The sequence below is a fragment of the Phocoena phocoena genome, chromosome 9 (genome assembly GCF_963924675.1).
Source record: "Phocoena phocoena chromosome 9, mPhoPho1.1, whole genome shotgun sequence".
NCBI classification, from domain to species: Eukaryota; Metazoa; Chordata; class Mammalia; order Artiodactyla; family Phocoenidae; genus Phocoena; species Phocoena phocoena.
Window position 1 is genome coordinate 47,389,117 of NC_089227.1, and position 27,561 is coordinate 47,416,677.

Below are 27,561 nucleotides of genomic sequence, written 5' to 3' on the forward strand. Positions count from 1 at the left end.
TGGCAGGACCCAAATTTGTTTGACATCCCCTTCCAAATTCCATGCTTCTTTATTCTTGACATGCATAGCATGGCAAGTCTAGAATGAATGAGTTATGAGTGACAAAAGCAGAGGTAAAATTTTTAAATAGGAACCATTTCATATGTAATTTATTTTTATTTTTTATTATTTTATTTTTTTTGTGGTACGCAGGCCTCTCACTGCCATGGCCTCTCCCGTTGCGGAGCACAGGCTCCGGACGCGCAGGCCCAGTGGCCATGGCTCACGGGCCCAGCCGCTCCACGGCATGTGGGATCCCCCCAGACCAGGGCACGAACCCGCGTCCCCTGCATCGGCAGGCGGACTCTCAACCACTGCGCCACCAGGGAAGCCCTTCATATGTAATTTAAAATGCTGGGTTGTATACTCACTCTAGAGATTGTTAATATCTATTGTTTTAGCCAAATCTAGATACCAGTATGTATGATCCAGAAAATGGATGCAAACTAAGCAGTAGATATTCATAGCTAAAAGCTACGGATCACTGTACTTTAAATAAAAGTTGCTTAATTTTTCATAGAATATAACCATTTGATTTTATTTCTAAGGCTGAAATATGTATAACAGTTCAAGTAAGAAAATATTCCTTCGATCCAACCTTAGCATGAAAAAGTATTTTAAAATTCCAAAGAAAATTGCAAGGAAGGTGAGAATTAACAACTGAGGTCAAACAACTACCTTCAACAGTAGATTTCATGAATATTTTTTCAGGCCATTTAGGTAGCAGTCTTTCCTCAAAAGTTATAGAGAAAATATAAGGGTTAAGCGTTGTCCTAATTCTCGACCTTTTCAGACATACCTTGACCAAGATCCAGAGGCAAAACAAGTAACAGCTAAAAACTTGGGAGAAATAAAAAATTTGGTTTGGGAAAAAAGAGAAGCCTTAGGTACAAACTGATACAGAGATTTAAGGATTTAATAGGATGCATATGAGTTATTCCAGGTCAGGAATAAGAAGCAGAGGATTAGTTTCTAATATTTACCGAAAAGAAAAAAAAGTGGGAGGGACTCAGGGGTGGGAGGGTGCGGTGTTCCAAAATCAAAGAGACATCCAAGGAAGGGAGTGCTGTAGAATCTGCCTTCATGGAGATTTGCAAATACAAGAGCACTATTTCTGCCTAGAGCCTTGAGAATTAAACAAAATGACCTCTTTAGGTCTTTTCTTGTGTTGTGATCCTTTAGGTTTAAATACATTTCCTGGGCAATGTCATAAAACACAACAGAAACTGCTAAATCTAAGGGCTTAGGTTCAGGAGTCGGACAGACCACATTCTGAGTCAAACATATGACTATTAACTTTTAATGGTCTTGAGCCACCCAGCAATCCTATTATATTTCCCAAGTCCATTTGCTCCCCAAGGTAAACATCTCACACCTTCACCTTTGCCCTTAAGTCTTCAAACCTCTTCTCCAACCACTTCTCATTCTTTACTGAGAAAATAGAAGCAATCATAAGAGTACTTATATAAACTCTTATTAACATATCTACCAACATCCCTGCATCTGGGCACACAGGCCCTGCCTTCCCTCCTGCTATGATGGATGAACTGCCTGTGTTACTAAGACCAACACCTCCGTTTGTGCACTAGATCCCATCTTCAAGATGGTGCTCCAATAATTACCTGCAGCAAATTTTCTCCCCTTCCTAGAACACTCCCATCAGCCAACAAACATATCAGCCATCATTCCCTTCTAGCTACTCTTGCATTACAAGAAAATGCCTCAAACCCCTCACTGTTTTCACTTCCTTTTATCCCTTTTTCCTTTGAATCCACTTTAATTAACCTTTTCTCACCAGTGATCCACCAAAATAACTCTTGTTGAGGTCCCCAATAAAATCCATGTTGCCTAGTCCAATGGCAACTTCTTAGCCCTCATCTTATTTGAAATGCCACCTATATTCAACCCAGCTGATTCCATATCTTCCTTCCTCATGTTCTACCTTGGATTCCAGGAAAACATTCCATCTTGATTCTCCTCCTAGCTCAAGGACTTTCTACAGTTTCCTTCACTGATTCTTTTTCATCTACCCAAACTCTAGTTGGAATGCCCCATAGCCCAGTCCTCTGGTCACTTTTCTCTCTCTCTAGCCCCATGCTCTGGTTGACCTCATCTGTCCTCATGGGTTTATACATCATATTCACGATGAAGACTCCCAAATTTGTATCTCTGGCCAGGACCTCTCCCTGAACACCAGGGTTATATATCAAATTGCCTACTTGACATCTCCACCTGGATGACTAATAGGCATCTGAAGCACAGCAGAACCCCTGATCTTCTCTTCAAAAGCAGCTCCACCTGCACAGTTACTTTCTCAAGAAATGGCTCCTGGGCTTCCCTGGTGGCGTAGTGGTTGAGAGTCTGTCTGTCGACGCAGGAGACTCGGGTTCGTGCCCAGGTCTAGGAAGATCCCACATGCCGCGGAGCGGCTGGGTCCGTGAGCCATGGCCGCTGAGCCTGCGCTCCGCAACGGGAGAGGCCACAACAGTGAGGCCCGCGTACTGCCAAAAAAAAAAAAAAAAAAGAAATGGCTCCTTTATTCTTTCTATTCCCTGGGCAGAAATCCTCGAAGTTATCCTTGATTCCTCTCTTCTTCTCACAGGTCACAAATAATCCATCAGGAAACCTATGGACTCCCTTTTCAGAGCTTGCCCCAAATCTCACCACTTTTCACTACTTTCTCCACTTCCACTGTGGGTCTAAGCCACCCTTATCTCTTATCTAGATAACTGTACTACCTTTGCCCCTCTCCCCCGTAGAGTTATTCTCCAAAAGGCGGTCAAAGGGAACTTTTTGGAACATAAATCAGACTTTTTTTCCCTCACTCAAAATCCTTCAGTGACTTACTCTCTCATTCAGAATAAAAAACCAAGGATATCAGCACAGTCTACAGGGTCATGTATATGGTCTGCAAATCACCCACATGCTTCTCTGACTTCTCCTCCTCCTTTCTCACCCCACTTCAGGCACTCTGGCTTCCTCAGACATGTTTAGTCCTCTCCTACCTCAGGACCTTTGCACCTGGTTTTCCTTATATCTAGAATGCTCCCCCCACCACCACCCCTGCCCACCCCCAGCTATTCACATGACTTGCTCCTTCACATCCTCGTTTTCTCTAATCAGCCTTTGTAAAACACTGGTTTTACACATACATACACATACATAAACACCAAAGAAAGCCCACATTCTATTATTATCTTTACCTTGCTTTACTTGTCTCCATAGCACTTAACATATCAGAGTGTATTTATTAGTTTGTTGTTTTGTTTTTTTTCCTGTCTCCCACTAGAAAGTGTCTTCCATGAAGGTCTTTGTTTGGTTCATTGCTCTATCTCTAACTCCTAGAACAGTTCCTGCACAAAGTAGTGCTCAGTGAATACTTGTTAAATAAATGAATGAATGAGCTTGACCACTTACTCTGTGTAACTTTAGGAAAATATCTGAATTCTATCACCTTTTAAATGAGGATAATGCCAGCGCCTACCTCAGAGATTATTATAAAATAAAATTAAATAATATGTATAAGCCTATTTAGAGCTCAACAAAGGACATTATTGTAACATTATTATTTGTTATCCTATTCCTAATCAACATAATCTTTTGAAATTTCCTATAAAATTAAAGTTCCAGGACATTATGAGTACTACATAAAATTTTAAGGAAAAAAATTACTTAATCTTCCATTAAAACACTGACAATCAAGAGAAAATTCCTTACTGAGATCACATAAATCATTGAACTCATCATGTCTACATTGGAACTTTCTGTGGGTTGTCTATCTGGAATTTTCTGAGTGCACTACCCTTAAATTCTTTAGTGGAACTTTTCTTTCAACTAAACTTCACACTGCAGGACTTCAGACAAGTCTCTGACATTTTACCAAGGTAGGAGGTAGAACTTGGCTGCGAATTTAGTAAAACTTCTATCAACTAGCTTTCTGTGACCCTACATTAGTTAGCTGGTTTATACATAAAACTCCTCTACTGCATGTTAATTAGTTTTTTTTAATGAGTGAAATCCTAGGTAAATTATCATTTGATTTCTTTATTTAAGGTGAAACGCATTTTGGTTTCCAAATTCATGACCGTCATCAACCTAATGCAAGACTCTCTCTCTTCCATGTGCCTAGAGAACCCTTTATTCCTCTACCTTGTCATTTACCATGGAATATTAAAGTTATCTCTTTATGTGTTTGTCTCTCTCACTAGATCCTAAGCTAATTGAGGATAATTACCACGTCTTAGTCATGCCAGTATTGGTAATATCTGGTCCCTGCTAGCCCATTAGAGATTATCATTAAATACTGTCTAAAATAAAGGCTGTGCAGTGTCATACTATAAAGCTAAACACTAGCACCAAATGAACCAAGGTTGAATACTGGCACTGCCTCTGTGTGAGGTCAGACAAATTACTTAACTACTCTGTGCCTCAGTTTCCTCCTCTATAGAATAGGGATGATGATGTTATTTACCTTATCAGATCGTTACAGAATTAAGTAAATTAAATTAAGAAGTGTAAAATGCTTATAACAGTGTGCTTAATAAATAGAATTCATTCTAATAAATATGACTATTAGTTCTTAATAAATGTTAGCTTTCATTAAACTAGAAAACCGAGTGGCCCTTTCATGTCTACAAACTAATTCCAGAGCAGGCTCAATCATCTTTAGAGCAGACATTCTGCTTAAGAGACGGCAAGAGGGTGCCTGTGTCCACACCATTCACCTCTCCTGCAGACGTAAAGTGGCCTTCTGATCTTTTTCACTCAGTCCCCCCAGGAAGCCACTACCAGTTCACTGGTGTTCACACAAGACATGGAAAATTATCTACTATCTTGCTCTCCTTCTTTGCTCTCAGCCCCAGATTTCAAACAAGTCTGGACTAGGACGAGATAGCTAGGGTTATATGTGTAAATGGAATGTCAGATTGTGAATCAGAGGCAGCCCAAAGACTCAAGCCTCAAACAAGCTTGAGTTACTTGGAGATTTCAGACCAAGCCACCCTTTGCGTCCCCATTACCCTGCTGACGACCCAGTTCTCCACTTGGCACTCTAGGACACAGCCTCACCTTGTGGAATTGTGGAGGGTATATTCGAGCCGCCCCATGGTTCAACAGCAGCTGGTAGCAGATCTCAGGCTGGGCGGCAGGTCGCACGGAGGTGACTTTCAGCACATACTGGATGGCAGCACAGCCATTGATATCCATGAGATTGGCTTCTGCACCAGCTTCCAGCATCATGTGCATGAGCACGTGGTCACAGTTCCAGGCTGCCTTGTGGAGCGGAGTTTTAAAGTCGTCATCCCGGGCGTTGACCTCGGCTTTGTAGTCCAACAGCATGCGGCAGATGAGGTGATGCTCCCTGCTGAACTCCTGCTCTTTAAAGCGGAGGGCCCAGTAGGTTGCGATAGCCAGTGGGGTCTCCATGTGGGCGTTCACACTGTCCACTATGGCCCCGTGCTCCACGTAGAAGGCCACCAGCTCCGGGAGGCCGAAGTGGGCAGCCGTGTGCAAAGGCGTCTCCTCATCCTGGTTGTTGGTCTTCATGTTCACGTTCGCCCCTAGAAAGGGAGAATGAGGAAGACAATTATTTAAACATATTTTATCATTTTCCACAAGGTTCATTAAACAGGCCTTTTCTCGCTGCTTCCCTTTCAACCTCTTCCGCTGTATACCACCCAGTTTTCCAAGTTCCATTTCTAGACCCCATGGAAGCCACTGCTTTGAAACAACAGCGCCACCTCCTGGATAACCAGCAAATGTACTGAGGTGATGGGAGAATGGGCCTGAGAGCAAACGATTTCGGCTGGGAGGCTGGAGCACTGTCAAGAGTTATAGTCCCTACCCCTAGGTGGATTTGGAAATACAAAGTGATTCCGATAACCAAGCAAATATCATTAAAAATGAAGCTTATATCACAATCTTTGAGGTTCATACATGTGGCTTTAAAAGTCTTCAGTCTCTTGATGAGATTTCTTCAAAATCATCTTTTTCTTTTCTTTCAAGGGAACTAAACCTAAATGTTTGGTCCAAGGGAACTTCAGTGGTATGGAAATTGCTCAGCCCTCTGACTGAACACTGACAATATTAATCTGCCGAAGTCTGTGAGGCTCCTTTGGAATACAACTGGGGCAAAAACAAAAAACACAAAACACTTTGACCACCAAACTAGACTAAGGGTCATATTTTGAAAGGAAAGGGATAGAAGCTAGTAAAATAAAATACTCATTAAAAGAAAGACAATTAAAGACTGTATGTAACATGTCCAATTTATGGTTGACAAATGCTGTTTAGAAATACAGATTATTAGTGCTTGGAAATCTCCTTAGAAATTATTTAATCCAACCCACTTAACTAACAGACCAGGAAACTGAGTGAATTTTATTTTTTGATAGGGAAGTTAAGTACTAGAATGGTCAACTTGAGAAGCTGAAATTTTCCTTCTCAGCCCAGTTTAATTGGGGTGAGCTAAGTGACCCCAGGGGGCCTATTCTGTGATCAATTCTACTGGAAATTTTTATAGTGACTTCAAGTATAAATCTGGAAATACTTTTATTATTATCATTATTATTATTATGCCAGCAACTAATATTTATTAAGCACTTGCCATGTACAACATTCTGAGCTAAATGCTTTTCACATATTGCCTCATGGAATCTTCCTAGCAACACTTTGCAGGAGGTGCATTTTTTCCCTAATTTTACAGATGAAGAAATTGTTTTTAGACTAATAAATATACCAAGCTAAGAAGCAATAGAACAGAGGTTTGAAAGCAGACAGCCTGGCTTCAAAATCTCTCACCATTGTGCTATTCTACGTCATTATTTTCCTAAAAAAATTTTTTCTGTACTTTGCTCTCTTTGGATATTTGAAAACTTGAAAGTAACAGAGAAATAACGTTGCATTTTGTTAATTTAAAAAATCTGTTCTCTGTGTGTTGCTCCTTTATGCCCTTTTTTATGGCACCCTCTGATCATATGGAACACATTTAAGAAAGGCAATACTCCTACAAGCTTACTTGGTGCCAAAAAAAGCCACCCCTCAGTGAGGTTTCTGAAAGCACATTGCTCTGTAAACTCAGAGCCTATCTCTGCTCCTAACTTTCAGAAAGCAGAATTATAAGTAAAAATCATCCCTCACAACAATCTGCCATCTGTGTTCATCAGTATTCCGCCCTGGAGAAGTTCTGGGTCACATCTCCCTTCAGGTCAGCACTTCTTTGCTCTGGAGTGAAAGGCGATGAATAAGAATGTCTTCCCAGAAGCTAATGCAGGGTCACTTCAGATGCTGGAGAATTTCCAGTAAGAAAGGGAATCAAAGGGTCAGGATGAAAATTTTATAGGCCAACTTGGAAGTAACCACGTCCTTTATTTTTTAATGTATTTGGACATTTCCAATGGATCCCTGACCTCTTGCTACAACTAGATATACTGCGTAGTTTCCTTTTCTGAATAGGAGAGCCTTATTTTTATATTTGAATTGTGGCTTTGAGTGTAACTTTTCCAGGGACTACATAAAGCAGGATGATTTGACTACTTTTCTATTTTAGATTTTGTGATTCATTCAAGAAATTAGAGACCATAAACATAAGTTCTTGGGAACTTAAAAGAATATTTTTTTTAGTGTGAAAATGCAGTGTATTAGTTTCCTAGAGCTGACGTAACAAAGTACCGCAAAGTAGTACCGCAAACAACGGGAATTTGTTCACGGTTCTAGAGATTGGTAGTGAAATTACAGTGTTGATGACAGTGGCTACTTCTGAGGGTTTTAAAGGAGAATCTGTCTCATGCCTGCCTCCTAGCTTCTGGTGATGTCCATCAATCCTTGGTGTTCCTTGGCTTGTAGATGTATCACTCCAAGGACTGCCTCTATCTTCACATGGTTCTCTCTGTGTCTCTGTGTCTTCACATGGCTGCCTTCTTATGACACCAATCATACTGCATTAGGGGCCCATCCTGCTCTACTCATCTTAACTAATTACAGCTGCAACAACCCTATATCCAAACAAGGTCACATGCTGAGTTGCAGGGGATTAGGACTTCAACATATCTTCTTTTGGGGGGAAGGGAGGCAATACAACTCAACCCATAATATATAACATGCATTACATAATATATAAAAATATGTACGTGCAGCTTAGAAAATACTGTAAAGCTATCACTGATGCAATCACATCCCAGGTCCAGAAATCAAACACTCCCTGACCCGGAAACGCCCTCTACTGTCCGATCTATCCTTCCACCCCACAACTCCACCATCCTGCTGGAGGTAATATTATTCTGACTTTTATGATAATCATGTCCTTGAATTTCTTTATAGTTTTACCACCCTTGTATATACCTCGAAACAAGATAGTTTAGTTTCACTTATTTTCCAACTTTATATAAATGTAATAATCAACACATATTCTTTCATGACTTGCTTCTTTCACTCAACACTGTTTGTGAAAATGATCTATGTTGCGATGTCCAGCTCTTGTTTGTTCATTTTATTGTGTTCTATCTCACAGTACAAGTAATACTACTAGTGACAGACATTTACAGTTTCAGACTATTCCAAACACTGCTGCCATGAGTATTCTTGTACATTCTTGTACCCTGGTGCTCATGGGCAGTGTTCACGGGGTTCTATACCTATGAGTGGAATTGCTGGGTCATCGGGTGTGCTTATCTTCAGCGTCATTAGATGGTATCAGATAGGTGTTGTACCAGTCTACACTCCCATAAGCCATGTGTGAGGGTTCTTATCAACATTTGGTATTTTCATTCTATTTAATTTTAGTCAGTCAGATGGGTGCATAGTGATATCTCATTGTTTGAATATTTATTTCCCTAATTAACAATTAGGTTAGACATATTTTAATATTTTTATTAAACAAATATTGCTTTTTATTTACTATTATAAAGCATTTCCATATTGTTATATTATCATTTAAAATATCATTTAAAAATAATGACATAATATTCCATAGTGAGTTTACCCTCCTGATGGATGTGAAGACTTTTTGCCAAAGTTTTGATCTTATGACTAATGCTACAATTGATACATTTGTATGTAAATCTTTGGATTATTTCCTTAGCATAAATTCCCCCAAAATAGAGTCATTAAGCTGAAATATCTGAGCTATTTTAAGGGTCTTTATGAATAATTGAGGAAAGTTATATTTATCTATATCTCTATATTTATATACATCTCTCATTGATGCATGAGTGCTATTTTACTCACCAGTAGGTAGTTACACAATTTTAAAAATATGTTTGCTATTTGGAAGTAAAAAATGTTCTCTTTTTCTTTTCATTTGAATTGATTTGTTTATTAGAGTTTGAACACTTTGTCTGTAATTATTAACTAGTAGTATTTCTTCTTTAGTTATTGTCCAAATTTTTGTCCTTTTATACTCTGAAGCCTTTCTGCTTTGTTTACATTTATATGTGTCATTCATTAAAGTAATATTTAAGCCTATGCTCTCACAATTGGTATACATTTTTTATCCAGTTTATTTTGATTTTTCTTTAATACAATAATGTAAACTTTATATGGTCAAATTCTCCCTTTGTTTTTGCTTTTGTTTTTGGTATTAGAATGTCCTACTCCTCTCAGAGGTTTCCTAACTTATCCAGATTGATTATAATTGGATTTTTAATAGATGTTAAAAAATGTTTAACATTTAATTCATGTGGAACTTATTGTGGTGTACTTACCGATTTAGGAAGAATTGATATTCCTATAGCATAGAGAGTCTTTTCATGTAGGAACATGGTCTGTTTCTCTTAAAAGTTTTCTTTACATTTCTGTAAACTATGCCCCCACAAAATTTGTAGCAATTTTCATTTTAGGGAAGACGGGTAAATTATTTCTGGGGTAAAGTAAATTTTAGTGAGAGAAGGCCCTTCATGAACCTTCTAATTTATGCAAGATGGACTCCAGAACTAGTCTGAAATGGTTGCAAATTAGATGGAGAAAAATTTTCATTTTCATTGCCTGATAAAGAACAAGAACTTTCCAGATTTAATCTGTGGGCAAAGGAGACAGAGATTTGGTTGCACTGAGAATATGATGAAAAGGGGACATAGGATAAGAATTGCACAGAAAGAGTGGATGCTGGCCACAGAAATGGTACTGTGATACTCCTGAAGCCAGGAATATAGGGACACAGTGCCAGTCAACGTTCAATTTTTTCTGTTCTTCTGTACTGTATGATAGTATCCATTCATTACCCTCCAACAGAGAGAATCAATTTCATGAATCCTAGTTATGAGACCTCATATTTCCTTACTTCTTTTCCCAAATAAAATTAAACTGCTTCCAAGTGCCCATTTGTTGGCTTGGCTGATCATCTGAGATCAGTCATCATGTGGCTCCCTCTGCTGGGCTTTGCTACTCCCTACATTCTAAGAGTTGGCCCTCGGAGGCATCCTCTTCAAAGTATCCACATTCCCTCACAGTTCTGTCACCTCAAAAGCTACGTGAGAGTGGGGGCAGGTCTCCGTAGAAACTGTCACCTCTCCATCTTCCCAGACTCAGGGAATCCACAACTTTACTTCATCACTAAGCCCGCCCTGCCTCCCTCCCTGTCCTAATTAACTTGATTTCTCACAGAGCCTGTGTGTAAGCGGGGAGGTCAGTGGGGAGATGGAGGACGAGCCCAGACCAGTGCTCTCAACCCTTTCAGGCATGCCTTTCCTATTCCGCGATGAAGTCGAGAAATAATATCACCTACCTTCATACATAATCTTTTAAAAATAAACCCAATGCCTAGCTAACATGTAAAGGCAGAATGAAAGTAGTTTCTAATAATTTTAGCTACATAGTTATGATTGCCACAAATAATATAAATTGCAATGATATAGTGTAAATTTTAATGTGTTATTGACTATACTAGATGACACAATGAAATGCTTATTTGCTTGAATCCATATGTAGACTCCTAGCAGCTACATCACTGAACTGACACAGGTGTTTTCTATTGTAATTCAAATACCACAGATGTCATTGCCATAATGAATGGTATTCCAAAATGAGAAAATAAATCTTGGTCTGGTTTTGCCTTGATTTGTAGCATAGTTGCATTTCTGGAAATTTCTGTATTTATTTACAATTCAAAAGTATTTTGTGTTTATATGTAAAATGCAGTTAGGTTAGAAATCTACTGTGTTACTACATCTAAATATCTGTTATTACATCAGCACTAAATCTAAGATTTTTTACAAATTATGAAAGAATTAAAAAAATACAGAAAATCTCAGAAAATATAACAGACATCTATATACGAGTACCCATATTTGACAGATATTAATCTTTGACATATTCTCTTTGGTTTTCCAAGATAAAATTTTACAGGAAAAAACCAGCCCATTTCTCTTTTATTGCCTCCCTTTCTTTCTCCTCAGAGATAATTATTATTCTAAAGTTGACTTTGTCATTCCCTTTAAATTTTTGTTCTTTTATTACTCACATATGCATCCATAAGTAACGTATATACCATTATTTTGTGTTCTTAAAAACCATGTAAGTTGTACTCACTTTTGCAACCTGTTTTTACCAGCCACATTATGTTTTTGAGCAGAGAGCTGATTTTTTCATTTCAACTGCTAAACAGAATTACATTGCATAATTAAACTACAGTTTAGCCATTCCTCTACTAAAGACAGTTAAGTTGTTTTAGCTTTTTCATAATAACAAATACCTTTCAAATCATGCAGGAGTTTCTTTAGAGAGAGAAACCGAATTAGTGGGTAGTAGTATACAAACATTTTCAATTATATTAAATTATACTCATCAGTGGTTGTGTCAATTCAAATGTCAATCGGTACAGTTTAAAGGTTCAGCATCATTTCCAACACTTTGTATTGTCACACTGTTTAATGTTTGCCAATTAGATGGTATGAAGTGATATTTTGATTTAATCTGCATTCCCCTGGTTATCAGTAGTGTTTTCTCATATGTCTATAGGGGCAACAAGATTTCCACTTGTATGAATTGACTATTCATAGCCTCTGCTCATTTTTCATTGAATTGTTTGTGTTTTCCATATTTATTTTTTAGGATATAAACAAGATCTTTGCGGAGAAAATGATAAAAACTTTACTGAAGGCAAAGGACTTAAATGGAAAGTTCTGCTATGTTTGTGGATAGAAAGATTCAATAGTATAAGGATGGAAATTCTTCCTGAATTAACCTATAAATACAATGTAATTCAAACATTTTTTGCATAATTTTCAAAGAGTAAAGAACAAATCAATTTTGTAAAAAAAAAAGTAAAAGAATGAGAAGGAAAGAAGAATGATGAAGAAGGTGTACTTATCTTACCCGATATCCAAGCAAACTATAATTAACACCATTGGCGGGAATGTAAATTGGTTCAGACTTTATGGAAAACAGTATGGAGGTTCCTCAAAAAAGTAAAAATAGAACTACCATATGATCCAGTAATTCCACTCCTGGGTATATATCCAAAGAAAATGAAAACACTAATTTGAAAAGATACATGTGCTCCAATATTCATAGCAGCACTATTTACAATAGCCAGGATGTGGAAACAACCTAAATGTCCAACAACAGATGAATGGATAAAGACAATGTGGTACATATATACAATGGAATATTACTCAGCCAAAAAAAGGAACAAAATTGGGTCATTTGTAGAGATGTGGATAGACCCAGCATCTGTCATACAGAGTGAAGTAAGCCAGAAAGAGAAAAACAAATATCGTATATTAATGCATATATGTGGAATCTAGAAAAATGGTACAGATGAACCTATTTGCAGGGCAGGAATAGAGACGTAGACGTAGAGAATGGACATGTGGACACAGGGAGGGGGAAAGGGAGGGTGGGATGAAGTGGGAGATTAGGATTGACATATATACACTACCATGTGTAAAATAGATAGCTAGTGGGAACCTGCTATAAAGCACAGGAAGCTTAGGTTGGTGCTCTGTGACGACCTAGATGGGTGGGATGGGGTGGGGGAGGGAGGTCCAAGAGGGAGGGGATACAGGTATACAGACAGCTGATTGACTTCACTGTACAGCAGAAACTAACACAACATTTTAAAGCAATTATACTCCAATTAAAAAAAAAAGTTTGAATTATTAGCCCTGAATGTTCAACTTTTGAATTGAGACTGACTTGTGAGACTTAAAGTGACTATGTAACTTTTTTGTACCTAAGAGTTACCAGAGAAGACACAGACCCACCTGAGTTTTCCTCCCACAGTAGGGGAGAAACTAGACCCTCTGAATAATTTAAAAAGACACTTGAAAACAAAAATAACATTGTTTTATGAATACATACCATGATCCAGTTAATAGTCATGTGTCTAGTAAATTTTGTAGACAGGGCACGTTTTAGCATATTTTCTATGAACTCAAATATTGGACACTATTTTTAATTGTCATCACACATTAAAAATAATATTCTTGGGTAATTTTCTCCAAAATATTCCATAAGTCTTTTTCTAATACTGAACATCATGGAGAAATGGGAGCCCACCAAGTTTTTTGTTCCTTTATAAGCAATCTACTTTTTGTTTGTTTTTGTTATAGTGTTAAGTGATAGTGTTAAGTGATAGTGTTAAGTTTCCTTCCTTCCTTTATTTATTGAGGTATAATTGACTATATTAGTTTCAGGTGTACAACTGTGATTCGATATTTCCATAGATTACACACCATACAAAGTTATAAAATATTGACTATATTCCCTTTGGTAAACATTACATCTCTGTGACTTATTTATTTTATAACCGCTAGCTTGCACCTCTTAATCCCCTTCACCTATTTCACCCCTTCTCCCCTCCCTCCCCTGTGGTAACCACAAGCTTGTTCTCGGTATCTGTGAGTCTTTTTCTGTTTTGTTATATTTGTTTGTTTTGTTTTTTAGATTCCACATGTAAGTGAAAGCATACAGTATTTGTCCTTCTCTGTCTGACTTATTTCACTAAGCATCTCTCTCTCTCTCTCTCTCTCTCTCTCTCTCACACACACACACACACACACACACACACACACACACACAATAGAATACTAGTCTGCCATAAAAAATAATGAAATCTTGCCATTTGTGAAAACATGAATGGACCTGGAGGGTATTATGCTTAGTAAAACAAGCAATCTACTTTATATTTATTCACCTATTTGTATACTTTTACTATTTTTATTGTTGAAAGTTGATGTCTTATTAAAGATATATCTAGGCTCAGTTTTTTTTTTATTGATTTTACCAGGAACCAAACCTACCCATTTCATCTCCACATAATTATCTGTTTTCATACAAGAAATTTTTTCTTTATCCTGTTTTTAAGTTTTGGTCATATTCAAAAAGGAAACATTTCTTTATGTATTGAAAGCTATAAAATATTTTTTTGCTTAAAATTTTCATCACCCACTAACTATCAAGTTACAGTCATTGATAAGAAAGCCCCACCTCACAATTTTTTAAACCCCAATCCTCAAATGCATGAGTGAAAAAGTGGTAAATTACTCATGGCATTCTTTTTAACATTGCCTTTAAAAATTACACCTCTCAGGCTTCCCTGGTGGCGCTGTGGTTGGGAGTCCGCCTGCCGATGCAGGGGAACACGGGTTCGTGCCCCGGTCCAGGAAGATCCCACATGCCGCAGAGCGACTGGGCCGGTGAGCCATGGCCTCTGAGCCTGCGCATCTGGAGCCTGTGCTCCGCAACGAGAGAGGCCACAGCAGTGAGAGGCCTGCGTACCGCAAAAAAAAAAAAAAAAAAAAAAAAAAAAAAATTACACTTTTCTTAGAAAAAGTGCTAAAAAAGGGTGAACAGTAGTTATTCTCACTGATTATAGTGGCCTGCAATATGCATGAGAACAGAAGGAAACTTGGAGAAAACACTATCATGGGTTATAATAGTAAGGATTTGAGAAGGAATTTTCTTCAGTTTCTTAACTTCAGGTAGAAATTTAGAATCCTCAGTAGCTACTTGTTTTGTCTGAAATTCCATCATCTCCATCAGCTTGAACTTCACCTGCCTCAGTTCAAAATCATGCTAAGGTTTGCACAGACTTTTGTGCAATAAAATCACAGTTGCTCAGTGTTCTTTTATGAAAATATTAATAATGCCTGCTATTTTTCAAGCACTCACTAGGAGTTTTACATATGTCTCACTTATGATTAACAGTAAGCATTCTTTAGAAACATCTGTTATTCAAAGATTAGACTTCTTTTTTCATATTCAGGACTTTTTTTTCCCTGCAAGTTGTGCAATTGTTTCTCGTCTGCTTCTTTGTCAAGGATGCAATTTTGTGCAGTGCCAAGTTTGTTATTAACTGTCACCAAAGTAGCCTGCTTTGTTCTAGTTTCAATTTTGCCCTTTCAATCTACAATCTTTGGCAAATATATTTTCCTGTATCTTTCACAGTCTTATCTTAAATGAAATCTTAAAGGAAACACCATTTCCCCTAAGGCCCCATCCCTATATATCCACATTCTCCAAGGTCTGGAGTTGAGGACTACCTTCTTCTAGATCAACAGCGGTGCTTCTGAACCATTACTCTCTTAGCCTTGTGTACAACTCCTCATCGGTTAAGGTTTATGTCACCCAATGAAGTTACTCTTTATCCCTTTTCATCTGCGATCTCACAAATTCCCAGTCACTCTTACATTTTCAACAAAGACATAGGTATCAGTCTTTATTTTATCTCTGTCCTGACATCACCCTGCAATACCGTTGCAGATGACGCATTCAACACATTTGCACTCACAATTCCTAAATCTTCTGGGGCAGATTGCATTACCGTTACCAAATATCTTATTGGTCCTTCTTGCAGTGGCTTCCCTGTTGAAGGTTCATACACCTCTACCCTGTTGAACTCAGTTTGAAATACTGGTTCTTGTTGCCCAGTTGCATCTCTATCCTTCCCTTAGTGAAGTTTTTCAACTTTTTCTTGATTGCCAATATATTCTAAATTTTCCTTAGGCTAGGATTTAATCAGGATAGACTAAATTATGGTGTTGTAACAACACTCAGATCTCAGTGGCTGAATGCAATAAAAGTTTATTTCTCACTCTCACACTGTCTACTGTCGTTCCAGACCCAGTGTCCTCTATTTGACCTCTCAGAATCCAAGCTACCTTGATCTTCTGGCTTCACCATCTCTACCTGAGGTTTCCTCCAGTATCACAACATCATGGGGAGAAACAGGTTTTAAATATGCTATGTGGGCTTTACATTGCCTAAACCTGGAAGTGGCTCATTTCTTCTGTTCACACTACATTAGGCAGAAAGGATATATGATCCTGCTGAACTGCAAGGGGACTAGACTAGAAAGTCTTCCATGAACCCGGAGGGGAAGAAAACTAGATATTGATGAGCACTACTTATTTCTACCGCTGCTGAATTGAGTTTCCATGAGTAACAGTAAGACAAACAAACAACAGTTCTGACTGATTCAATAGCGACATTTACCTTCTCCCTTTCACGTTAGGGAAGAGGGGTCTCTCCTCCAGTACAAGACAAATAACTCCATCTTTGTGACTGATCATCTCCCCAACAGTCAAATGTTGCTCCACAAATAATATCTCTTTACTCCATATCAAACAGCTCTCTCTCCATCAACTTTTTGTCCTCCTCTTATAAGCATACTTAAGTTTCTCCCAATCCTTTTCTCCTGTTTAACTACCTTCCAATTTCTTTTGATCTCTTTTTAGCCGGACTTCTTGAAAGTGTGGTCTCTGCTTCCTGCACGCACTCCCTTACTACCTATGATCCCCTTGGTCCATCACAAGTTGCCTTCTGTCCTCACCACTACACTGCTCTGACAAAGGTCACCAGTGGCTTCCAATTGATCATTCCCATCTACAGTTTTCAATCTCCATCTTACTACACTCCTTTGCTGCATCCAATGGTGTTGACAACTCACTTCTTAAATTCTATTTTTTCAACTTCCCTGGGATGCTTTCTCCTCCCTCTCTGGCTATTCCTTCATTATATTTCTATGATTTCTCTTCTCCTCAATTCCTAAATTGTGTTGTTTCACCTGGGTATCATTCAGTTTCTGCACTTCTTACTGTATGTAACTTCCTTGAGCAGTCATAACTACTCTTTTCACTTTATTTATGAACAGATGGCTCTCAAAATTATATGAACAATCATATATATAATGGAGTTGTATCTGGAATATATAACTTACACCTCAATAGTAAAAAGAGAAATAACCCAATTTAAAAATGGGCAAAGTGTATACATAGTCATCTCTACAAAGATATATAAATGGTCAATAACAACATGAAAAGATGCTCAGTGTCATTAGCCATCAGGGAAATGCAAATCAAAACCATAGTTTGGGGGCTTCCCTGGTGGCACAGTGGTTGAGAATCTGCCTGCTAATGCAGGGGACAGGGGTTCGAGCCCTGGTCTGGGAGGATCCCACATACCGCAGAGAAACTAGGCCCATGAGCCACAACTACTGAGCCTGCGCATCTGGAGCCTGTGCTCTACAATAAGAGAGGCTGCGACAGTGAGAGGCCCGTGCACCGCGATGAAGAGTGGCCCCCGCTTGCCACAACTAGAGAAAGCCCTCGCACAGAAACAAAGACCCAACACAGTCCAAAATAAATAAATAAATTCTAAAATAAATAAATAAATACTCCTGTTCTCTGTTTAAAAAAACAAACAAACAAACAAAAAACCATAGTTTGATACCACCTTATGCCCACCAGGATGGCTATGATCAAAAAAACAAATAGTATAAGGGGGAGGGGCAATATAAGAGTAGGGGAGTAAGAGGTACAAACTATTAGGTGTAAAATAAGCTACGAGGATATACTGTACAGTATAGGGAATATAGCCAATATTTTATAATAACTATAAAAGAAGTATAACTTTAATAAACTGTGAATCACTATATTATACACCTGTAACATATAATATTGTATATCAACTATATGTCAATGAAACAAGCAAAAAAGATAGTACCAAGTGTTTGCCAGGATGTGGAGAAATGGGAATTCTCATACACTGATGGTAGGAATGTAAAATGGTACAGCCACTTTGGAAAACAGTATGGCAGCTCCTCAAAAAGTTAAACACAGAGTTACCACATGACACTGCAATTGCATTCCTGGGTATTTACTCAAAGGAAATGAAAACATATGTCCACACAAACATTTGTATGTAACTGTTCATAGCAGCATTATTCATAATGACCAAAACATGGAAACAATCCACATGTCCAGCAACTGGTAAATGGATGAACAAAATGTGGTATATAAATACAGTGTAATATCATTCACAATAAAAAGGAACAAAGTACTAATACATTGTTTCATTTCATCACTTCAAAAATCATTGAAAACACTACGCTAAGTGAAAGAAGTCAGATATAGAAGACCACATATTGCATGATTCCATTTATATGAAAAGTCTAGAATAGGCAAGTTCATAGAAACAGAAAGTAAATTAGTGGTTGCCTAGGACTGAGGTGGCGGGGAATGCGAGTTGAAGGAGAACGGAGGGTGCTTGCTAATGTACAGTTTTCTTGTTGGGTGATGAAATGTTCTAAAACTGTGGTGGCGGTTGCATAATTCTGTGAAAATACTAAAAGCCACTGAATTGCACACTTTAAAATGGATAAATTTTACATAAGCGAATTATACCACAATAAAGCTGCTAAAAAATATATGACCAGTCTTGGGCTGACCCCTGAGTGTCAGATCTATATCTACAACTGCATTCTGAACAAATTCAGTTGGAAGTCCATTGAGTGCTAAAACTTACCATGTCTTAAACTGAACTCTTTTCCTTCTTATTCCTGTTACTCATAGAAGCTATATTTCAATAAATAGCAATGCTATGGCTCCAGCAAATCCAACTGAAAGTCAGAAATTCACCTTCCATTCCTCCTCCTTTCTCACTCCCCTGCCCCTTTTCATCAGTCACCAAGTGTTGACACTATAAATTCCTATCCTATTACTACTGCCTAGTTTGTACATTTGCATTTCCCCCATAGGCTACCACGTGCTCAGATTCATCTTCCATAATTCTGACAGTAATTTATTTATTTATTTTGACAGTAATGTATTTAAAATGCATACCTGACCATATTGCTCTATCTCTTAAAATCCTGTAATGGCTTTCCATTTTCTATACGATACAGTCTAAGCTTTTCGCCATGAGAGATAAAGCCATTCAAATTCCAGCTCCTACCTCTCCAGCCTTCTATCCTGCTGTCCTTTGTCTCACACTTTGCTTTAATTACTGAGCATCCTGTAGTTCTGTGCAAACACCTACGTGCCTCTGCTTATGTTGTTTCCTTGACCTGAAATGACTTGAATTTCTTCTTTGACTAATTAACTTTACTCCTCCTTTAAGGTCCTGTGCCATGTCTTCTAGAAAACCTTCCCTTACCCCCGGGCTGTGCTACTTGTCCCTCCTCTGTAAAAAATTTTATCTAGAGTGCTAAGGAAAAACGGGTTTGGGTGTCTTGTTCCTCGATTTAAGATCCTTGAGAACTGATGCAATTTTTATTTGTCTTTGTGTTCCTAGAGCTTGGTACATTCATTCGTTCAGCAAATATTTGTTGAGACACTACTATGTACCAGCTTCTGTTAGAGGCTCTGGGAAGACCATAGTAAATAAGACAGTGTCCCTAACTTCATGTACTTTACATGCTAGCGAAGAAGATAGACAAAAAAGTTAACTCATATATATATATATATATATATGATAAAATTATAGGTAGTGACATGTTGTGAAGAAAAGTAAAGCTGGGTAAAGTGATGGAGAATGATGAGGGAAGAAGGTAAAGCTTTTCACGGAAAGGCTCTGACTTGCATGCAGCAAAGAAGTAAGCCACCTGAAGATCATGAAGGAAAGCTTTCCCGGCAAAGGGAAAACAGCAAGGGAAAAGGCTCTGAGGTAGGTAAGAACAACCTTGATTTGTTCAGAAAATGCAAAGACAAGCATCAAAAGAGGTGAGTAACAGAGGGAGCGGTAGGAACTAGCACTGGTGAGGCAAGCAGGCACAGAAGGTCACAGGAAAGACTTTAACTTACATTCTAAATGTGGGAGGAAGCACTGGGGGGTGAAATGATCTGATTCACCTTTTGTAAAGATTACTCAAGCAGGCTGTGCGGAGGGTAGACTATAAAAAAGGAAAATGTAAAAGCACGAAAATTACTGGAAGTCGGCTATTGTAGCCAAGAAGAAATAATGTGGCTTGGGTTAAGGTACTCCCTTCGTGGGTGGTTTGAAGTGGAGATACCACTTCCAGTGGTCAGACCAGAGATACATTTTGATAGCATCAGCAGGTCTTCTGGGATGTGAGGTGTGAGGGAAAGTGAGGCAACACAGATCCCTTCTAGGTTTTTGGCTTGAGCAACTGACAGAACAGAGTTGCCATTTATTAAGACAGAGAGCATTAAGGTGGACTGGAAACACAGTTACAGTCTGGACATGGTCAGCTTGAGATGCTTATTCAATATCCAGTGGAGACGGATTATATATAGTCAGATAGGTGAGCTGATGTTCAGAGGAGCGGGTCAGGCTGGGAGATACAAACCTGGGAGTGAGCACCGTTTCAGGATATTTGAAGTTGTGAGACTAGATAAGATCACCAAGGAGAGTTTTGATGGGAAAAGCGTGTCTGACTGAGCCCTGGGGCCCCCCAGCTTTTTAAACGTGGAAAGGAGAAACAAATCCAGGAAACAAGACTGAAGAAAGGGCAATGAAGGAGTAGAAAAATAGCCTGACTTTATAAATGGTCATTAAACCAAGCTATTTATCACACAGTCTGTTCTCATAAGCAGTTTCTTCTTCTTTAACAGCTACCTGTATTTTTTTAAAAACATACTGAAAACAGGAAGCAAATATCACAAACTATTTCCCTCTATCTCCTGAAGCGAATCTTTTTCATATCAAAGCTTATCAGCCAACTCCTCCGATTATTGCTTCTCATCCCTTGGGATGCAGACTTCTTTTCATAGAGCCCATGTTTATTTATTCTTCTGTTTATTTTTAATTTACTCAGCCTTAAGGAAAAGACACCTTTCTAGATGTGAACAATCCACATGCAGGCACTGAGCTCAGTCACCTTATTTTTATTTTGTTTTTTATCTTTTTGATTCCAAGAAAAACATTGATTAAAATTTAGCAAAGTAACCATAGATCAGACTTTGGAAAACATACTATTATCATATTATTTTGCTCTCATCTTGTTGTGCTCATGAAATCAGACCATATCTTGTGATTGGGATAGTGTTTTCACCGAAGGAAATGAATGCTACTATTGTCATTCAACTGACAAAGAGGTTAATCTTGGGGAAGACTGTTGAGCTTTTGCGGGTTTCTTTTTTTTTTAAAAGGAGAAAGTGAACAATGACTTCTTCCTCTGTCCAAGGACAAAATTCTGTTTGCTCTGGCCTCAGAACAAGGGGAGGCCTGGATCAGCCTCAGGGGTGGAGGTGAATGGCCCTGGCTACATGGAGGCAGGACTGGAATGAGAAAGGGAGATGGCGATGTATTGATGGGAGTGGTACCCCCACTCCCGAGGCAGAATAGGGTTGGGGGGGGGCAGCAAGTGGTGGGTTAGGTTAGCAGAAACCAACTGCATGAGAAAGAATTAGTCAAGAACAATGGGCCTTCCCTTTGCGGTGGCTGCACTGGCGACGAAGCCCTCTCTGGAGCAGCCAGCATACTGGACCATGAGTGAGGATTCCCTTAGTCCAGAGGGAACACCTTTCTACATCCAGTGGCTTACAGAAAGAACAATTGCTTGAACAGAGGTACGTCACTGCTGGGGAGTCGTACCAGGAGAGGGTATTCAAGGGAGAGACTTCCTGCTAATACAGTCTGTAACGGATTAGAGTTGTTTTACCCTGGAGTACATATGTGTGATATTGTCTGTATCCAAGCTGGTGAAACTAGAGTTATGACTACATAAAGGTTTGGAACAGGCCCTGGGGTTGATGGATGGGGGAAATTATTGCCCCGAGCTCGCTTTGCATTTCTGCCTTTATCTCTGCTTAGGTTTCTTAGAGGCCATGTCCCCTTCAAACTTTGGATGGAATTAAGCAGAGGGCTTCAATCTTTCTGTTTCTTGCAGGAAAGCAGTTGCAGAATTATCTTTTCCTGAGTTGTCAGGGTAACGTTCCTTCCCTGTGGGGCAGTGTATTTTTCAAAGACCCCCAGTTGGACTTCTTGTTACCATCTTCACACTTGAGAGCTCTGTAAGACAGGTAGTGACTAATCATCTGAGAATACAAGATCTTCTCTAATTCCTGACATGTTACATGCTGTGAGTTGTATTCTCAATGGATATAGACTGATGAAGAAGTTAAGGGGGGGAGGAATTTGTGAAGCCAGATAGTGAACATTAGAGTCAACTTCTTTCCCTAACTCTTGGGGGGCCACCTATCCTATTTTATTTAAGAAGGTATACTATGTAGCATCTCCACAAAAATGTATAACCCAATCCAGTCCCTCTGATGATGTAATTAGTAGAAATTTCATTCATTCTTTGGTTTATAGTTTGCTGATATATTTAATTTACATAGCTGTGGCTAAATGGTTTTTTGTTGTTTGTTTGTTTTTCTGATAAAAATCTCGATTTATTTTACAATCATAGCCCATGAAAGGAAGACAATAGATGTATTTTTCCTAACTCCAAGAGAATCTGAAGAGTCCTTTATACTTGTTGAATTAATTACAATAAGATCAGTTACAGTTTGATGAGTTAATTCAAATTGAACTTCCTGTAACAAACAATGAGGAAATAAAATTTCTCAAAGCAAACAAGTAAAGCAAGCAGCATTGTCTCAAAATTAAGGATAATATAACAATAAACTATTGTAGTTAAAAATCAAGATGTAACCGGTGGGGACTTCTCTGGTGGTCCAGTGGTTAAGACTTCACCTTCCAATGCAGGGGGTATGGGTTCGATCCCTGGTCGGGGAGCTAAGATTCCCACATGGCTCACGGCCAAAAAATCAAGACATTAAAAAAAAAAAACAAACAGAAGCAATATTGTAACAAATTCAGTAGAGACTTTAAAAATGGTCCACATCAAAAAGAAATCTTTAAAAAAAAATGATGTAACTGGTGAACTTTTTTCTTAAACATCTTTATTGGAGTATAATTGCTTTGCAATGGTGTGTTAGTTTCTGCTTTATAACAAAGTGAATCAGCTATACATATACATGTATCCCCACATCTCCTCCCTCTTGTGTCTCCCTCCCACCCTCCCTATCCCACCCTTCTAGGTGGTCACAAAGCACCGAGCTGATTTCCCTGTGCTATGCCGCTGCTTCCCACTAGCTATCTATTTTACATTTGGTAGTGTATATATGTCCATGCCACTCTCTGTTTTTTTTTAACTTTATATTTTTGTAGATAGTTACCAGTAAGCAGGGACTAGGTGTATTAGCTGAGGTGTGTGTTAGCTCAGAAGAACCCTGCTGTGTCAAAGAAGTAATAACATTGGTGATACAGTAGTACCAGTCATCAACCAGGACGCCCAGGGTGAGGAGGGGAAAAAATGAAGTGAGGAGGGGTTGGGACATCTGGATTGAGAGAGGTGCAAGGACCCGGAGTCACTATGTCAATGAAGATCTGGTAAGGTGTAAGTGAGGGGGTGACGGCTGAAAAGATAGGAAGTGAAAATAATGGAGCAATGTCAAGAGCCAGGATGCAATAATGTGAGTGGATGGCTGAATCGGAATGGGATGAAGGTTGTTAACGTTGAGGAGGTCCAGGAGATGTGGCTGAGTTTGGGTTGGTAATCTATGTCAGAATTGGAATCCATCCCTGATGATGGAACTAGGGAAATGCACCAAAACTGTGGGACAGATGACCAAGTCCTCAATAGGAAATGACTAGCATTACAGTTGATGGCAATCCTTATAATAGGTAGAAGGTGAATGTATTAGTTCCTGATTGCTACAGTAACAAGTTATCACAAATTTAGTGGCCTAAAACAACACATATTTATTATCTATGACTCTGTATGTCAGAAATCTAACGTAGGTCTTAGTGGGTATGATGGTTAATTTTATGTGACAACTTGGTTGGGCCACAGTGCTCGGATATTTGATCAAACATTATTCTGGATGTTTCTGTGAAGGTGTTTTTTGGGTGAGATTAACATGTAGATCAGTAGACTTTGAGTAAAGCAGGTTACTCTCCACAATGTAGGTGGGCCTCATCCAATCAGCAGAAGGCTTAAGAGAAAGGACTGCAATCCCTAAAGAAGGAATTCTGCTCCAGACTGTCTTTGTCTCAAACTGCAACTTTCCTGTACCTCTGCAATCTCATGAGCCAATTCCTTAAAACAAATCTCTCCTCTCCCTCTCTCTCTGTTGGTTCAGTTTTTTGGAAAACCAATAAAAGTGTGCAAAGATCAGGAGTCATTGTGATTCTCTGTAGGAGAATCTGTTTTCTTGGGTTTTCCAGCTTCTAGAGCCCACCCATTCTAGCAATGGTGGGTATAATCTTTTTCACATGAAATCTTTCTGACCTTCCTACCATAGTCACATTTCCTCGGACCACAGCCAAAAAAGATTCTCCAGTTTTAAGGAGTTGGGCCGACTCAGACAGTCCGATACCATCTCCCCATTTCAAGGTTTTTAATTTAATCACATCTTCAAAATCCCTTTTGCCATATAAGGTAACATATTCATAGATTCCAGGGATTAGCATGTGGACCTCTTTGGAGGGTCATTATTCTGCCTACTGTAGTGAAATAGAATTTGCCCTCAGATGGGAAACTAGAGGGAAGACTGATGTATACAAGGTTAAGTGCAATGCCTGATGCACCAAATGTGAGTTCCCCTTCTAGCTACAGACCCCAATCTCATTCTTCTAAGCCATTATTTGCCAAAGCCTGTGCTGTAGCATATTAGTACTGTAATATTCATTAAAAATAAAAGCACTGTAGTTAAATAAATTTGTAAAATTTGTGTCCCTTGGTGTAGTCACAATTCACATTAGCATATGAAGGATTCTGAAAAGTCCTATGGTGAGGAAATCTGTCTAATTTAACATGCATTTTCCCAAACTTATTTGACCTAGAATCAGCTTGGATTATTATCAATATCCCCATTTGGTAAATGAGGGCTGAGATTCAAAGAGGTTAAATCTTGCCCTCCCTCGCGTAGGTAGTGAATGGGAAAGGGGGTCAGAATTTGAACCCAGGTGATCTTACGCAAGAACCTACACTCTTAAGACTATACTTGAGTTCATATTTTCATATCAAGTCATATTTGAGCTCCTTGGCTTGAATACCACCTCTGGTCTAATGGGCTGTGGTGGGGAAGGATCCAGTGCTACAGAACTTAACAACTTAAGCCTTCCCTTCATCAGGGGCTGTGAACAGGGCAGTTCTAGAAGGAGCTGAGGAAGCAGCTGGTTTATTGACTGACATGTCCAGCCTACAGCGGAGACAGATTCACAGAACAGGGCAACTGGGCAGTCTCAAGATTAAGTTACATTATTGGCAGGATTCTGAGTAGCAAAGGAGAGGCAGCCCCACCTAGTGGAAAAAGCAGGTGCTCTGCATTGAGGTCAACCTGCATTCAAAACCTGGTCTTACCATTAAGCAACTCGCCTAAAGCTCAGTGCTTTAACCTGAAAATGGAAATAACAGTATTGCTCTCACAGGATAGTTGTGAGGATTAAATGAGAATATGATAAAATGCCAGGCATGCAACAGAAATGCCATATCCAGTTGTTGTTACTATTATTATTAAGCTCAAGCGGACCTTTCCCCAGGGCTCTTATTCAGTCTTTTCCTCCTATCCCAACCCAGGTTAATTCAACTCTGCTTGCAAGAAGTGGATTTACTTCCTGCCTTTACCACTTGGTTCTTTGCTTGGCATGGCCCTCTTAACTGAAGAGAGTTTCAGAGGGCTGCCGGTACTTCTAAGGCACAAGGAACCAAGGCAAAGGATGCTCTAGGGGCCTCCCCACAAGTATTCAGCCCTCAGTGGCTCTCAGTGGGGGTTGGCTAATACCTCTTCTGACTGCCAGGGAGATGTTTTATCTCAGAAAAGAGGGGATCCACTTTATTCTCTTCCCATTAGCTTTCTAATTAGTAGAAACTTTTTCAGGAAGCTGGTGTATGCTAGAATCTTAGCCTCCAGTTCTGATGCTTTTGCCACTTCCTCTATTTGGGTGTTTTCTTCGTTAATTTAATAGAAAACTGAGATGGAAGCCCCAGGCTCTTGTTTGATTTAACCATTTTACCTCCAAATCGGCCCTGGGAGTCTCCTATTAAAATTGTTTAGATTATCTTCTATAAATTATTACTTATGGAGATTACAAAGAAAACACTTACATTTCTGTTTATAAAGCTGATATCTTTTGCTAAATGGTGTTTAAACTGTTCAGAAGATAATAAGATCCAGCCTCCTCTAAGTAAGAACAAATTAGAGAAGTGATGATAGAAAAAAATAAAGCACTGCAAGCCCAAGGAAATTTCATCCTTCAATTTCTGGTTTCAGATGCTGCTAGTTATAAAACAAAGATAAAATATCCAGATGGAAAACTTACAACTCAGGTCACATATGGCCTTTGATAGCAGAATTTAAAGTAGAGAGAGCCAGTTGGAGAAGGAAACCTATAATACTAATGGGAGAGAGGGCTGGAATTAACACTTTCCTGCTGAAGAAACACTTGGGAATTGTCTGGGGCAGCAGTAAGCAGCCCAAATTCAAGAAAATAGACTTAGGATATTCATATAGTTGAGACCAAAACAATTAGTATTTGAATTAAAAGAAATGGCTAACAGCTAAGTTTAGGGACAGGGATATTTAACTTGTACCCAGTTGTTTCCATATATTTTAAACCTTGCTATATTAGAAGCAGGAATTAGAAATTGATCAAATTGCTGTATTAGAAGCAGGAATTAGAAATTTATCTTTTTAATGAAAGAATTTAATTTTAAGGAAAATGAATTAATGGATTTTTAATATATCTTTTTCTATCACTTATCTACACCTTTGTTGGAGCAAAGCCAGAAAACCCAAATAAAGGCATTATACTTAGAAGAAAAATATCAGCTTCTGTGTAAAGGATCTGCTTTGCAACTCTAGACCTTCTTTTTTTAATTTATTTTTTAGCATATATGGAAACATGTATATGTACAAGTACCTATACTTGCAAATGGCGAGTTTTCTTCTTCACGTCTTTTTTTTTTTTTTTTTTTTTTTGGTACGCAGGCCTCTCACTGTTGTGGCCTCTCCCGTTGCGGAGCACAGGCTCCGGACGCACAGGCTCAGCGGCCATGGCTCACGGGCCCAGCCTCTCCGCGGCACGTGGGATCTTCCCGGACCGGGGCACGAACCCGTGTCCCCTGCATCGGCAGGCGGACTCTCAACCACTGCGTCACCAGGGAAGCCCTCTTCACGTCTTTCAATTAAACACACGTTTAATATACCCAGCTATCTTCTCGGGTTTTTTTTTCCAAGAAGAGCCTTTAAAATCATCTTATGATGGTGAAATTTTTTAAGCTAATGGAATTCTAATACAGCATTTAAACTGCTCTTTTATATAGGTAGTATCACCTTA

At 38.9% G+C, this 27,561-nt stretch overlaps 1 protein-coding gene across 1 annotated transcript in view; it reads right to left on the reverse strand.

Moving 5' to 3' along the window:
• Window positions 1–27,561, reverse strand: part of ASB4 (ankyrin repeat and SOCS box containing 4) — a 63,472-nt gene that overhangs the window by 12,568 nt on the left and 23,343 nt on the right. The window contains exon 3 of the mRNA XM_065884196.1: window positions 5,107–5,597. Within this exon, the coding sequence (XP_065740268.1) occupies window positions 5,107–5,597 (491 nt within the window). The remainder of the gene's footprint in view (window positions 1–5,106; window positions 5,598–27,561) is intronic.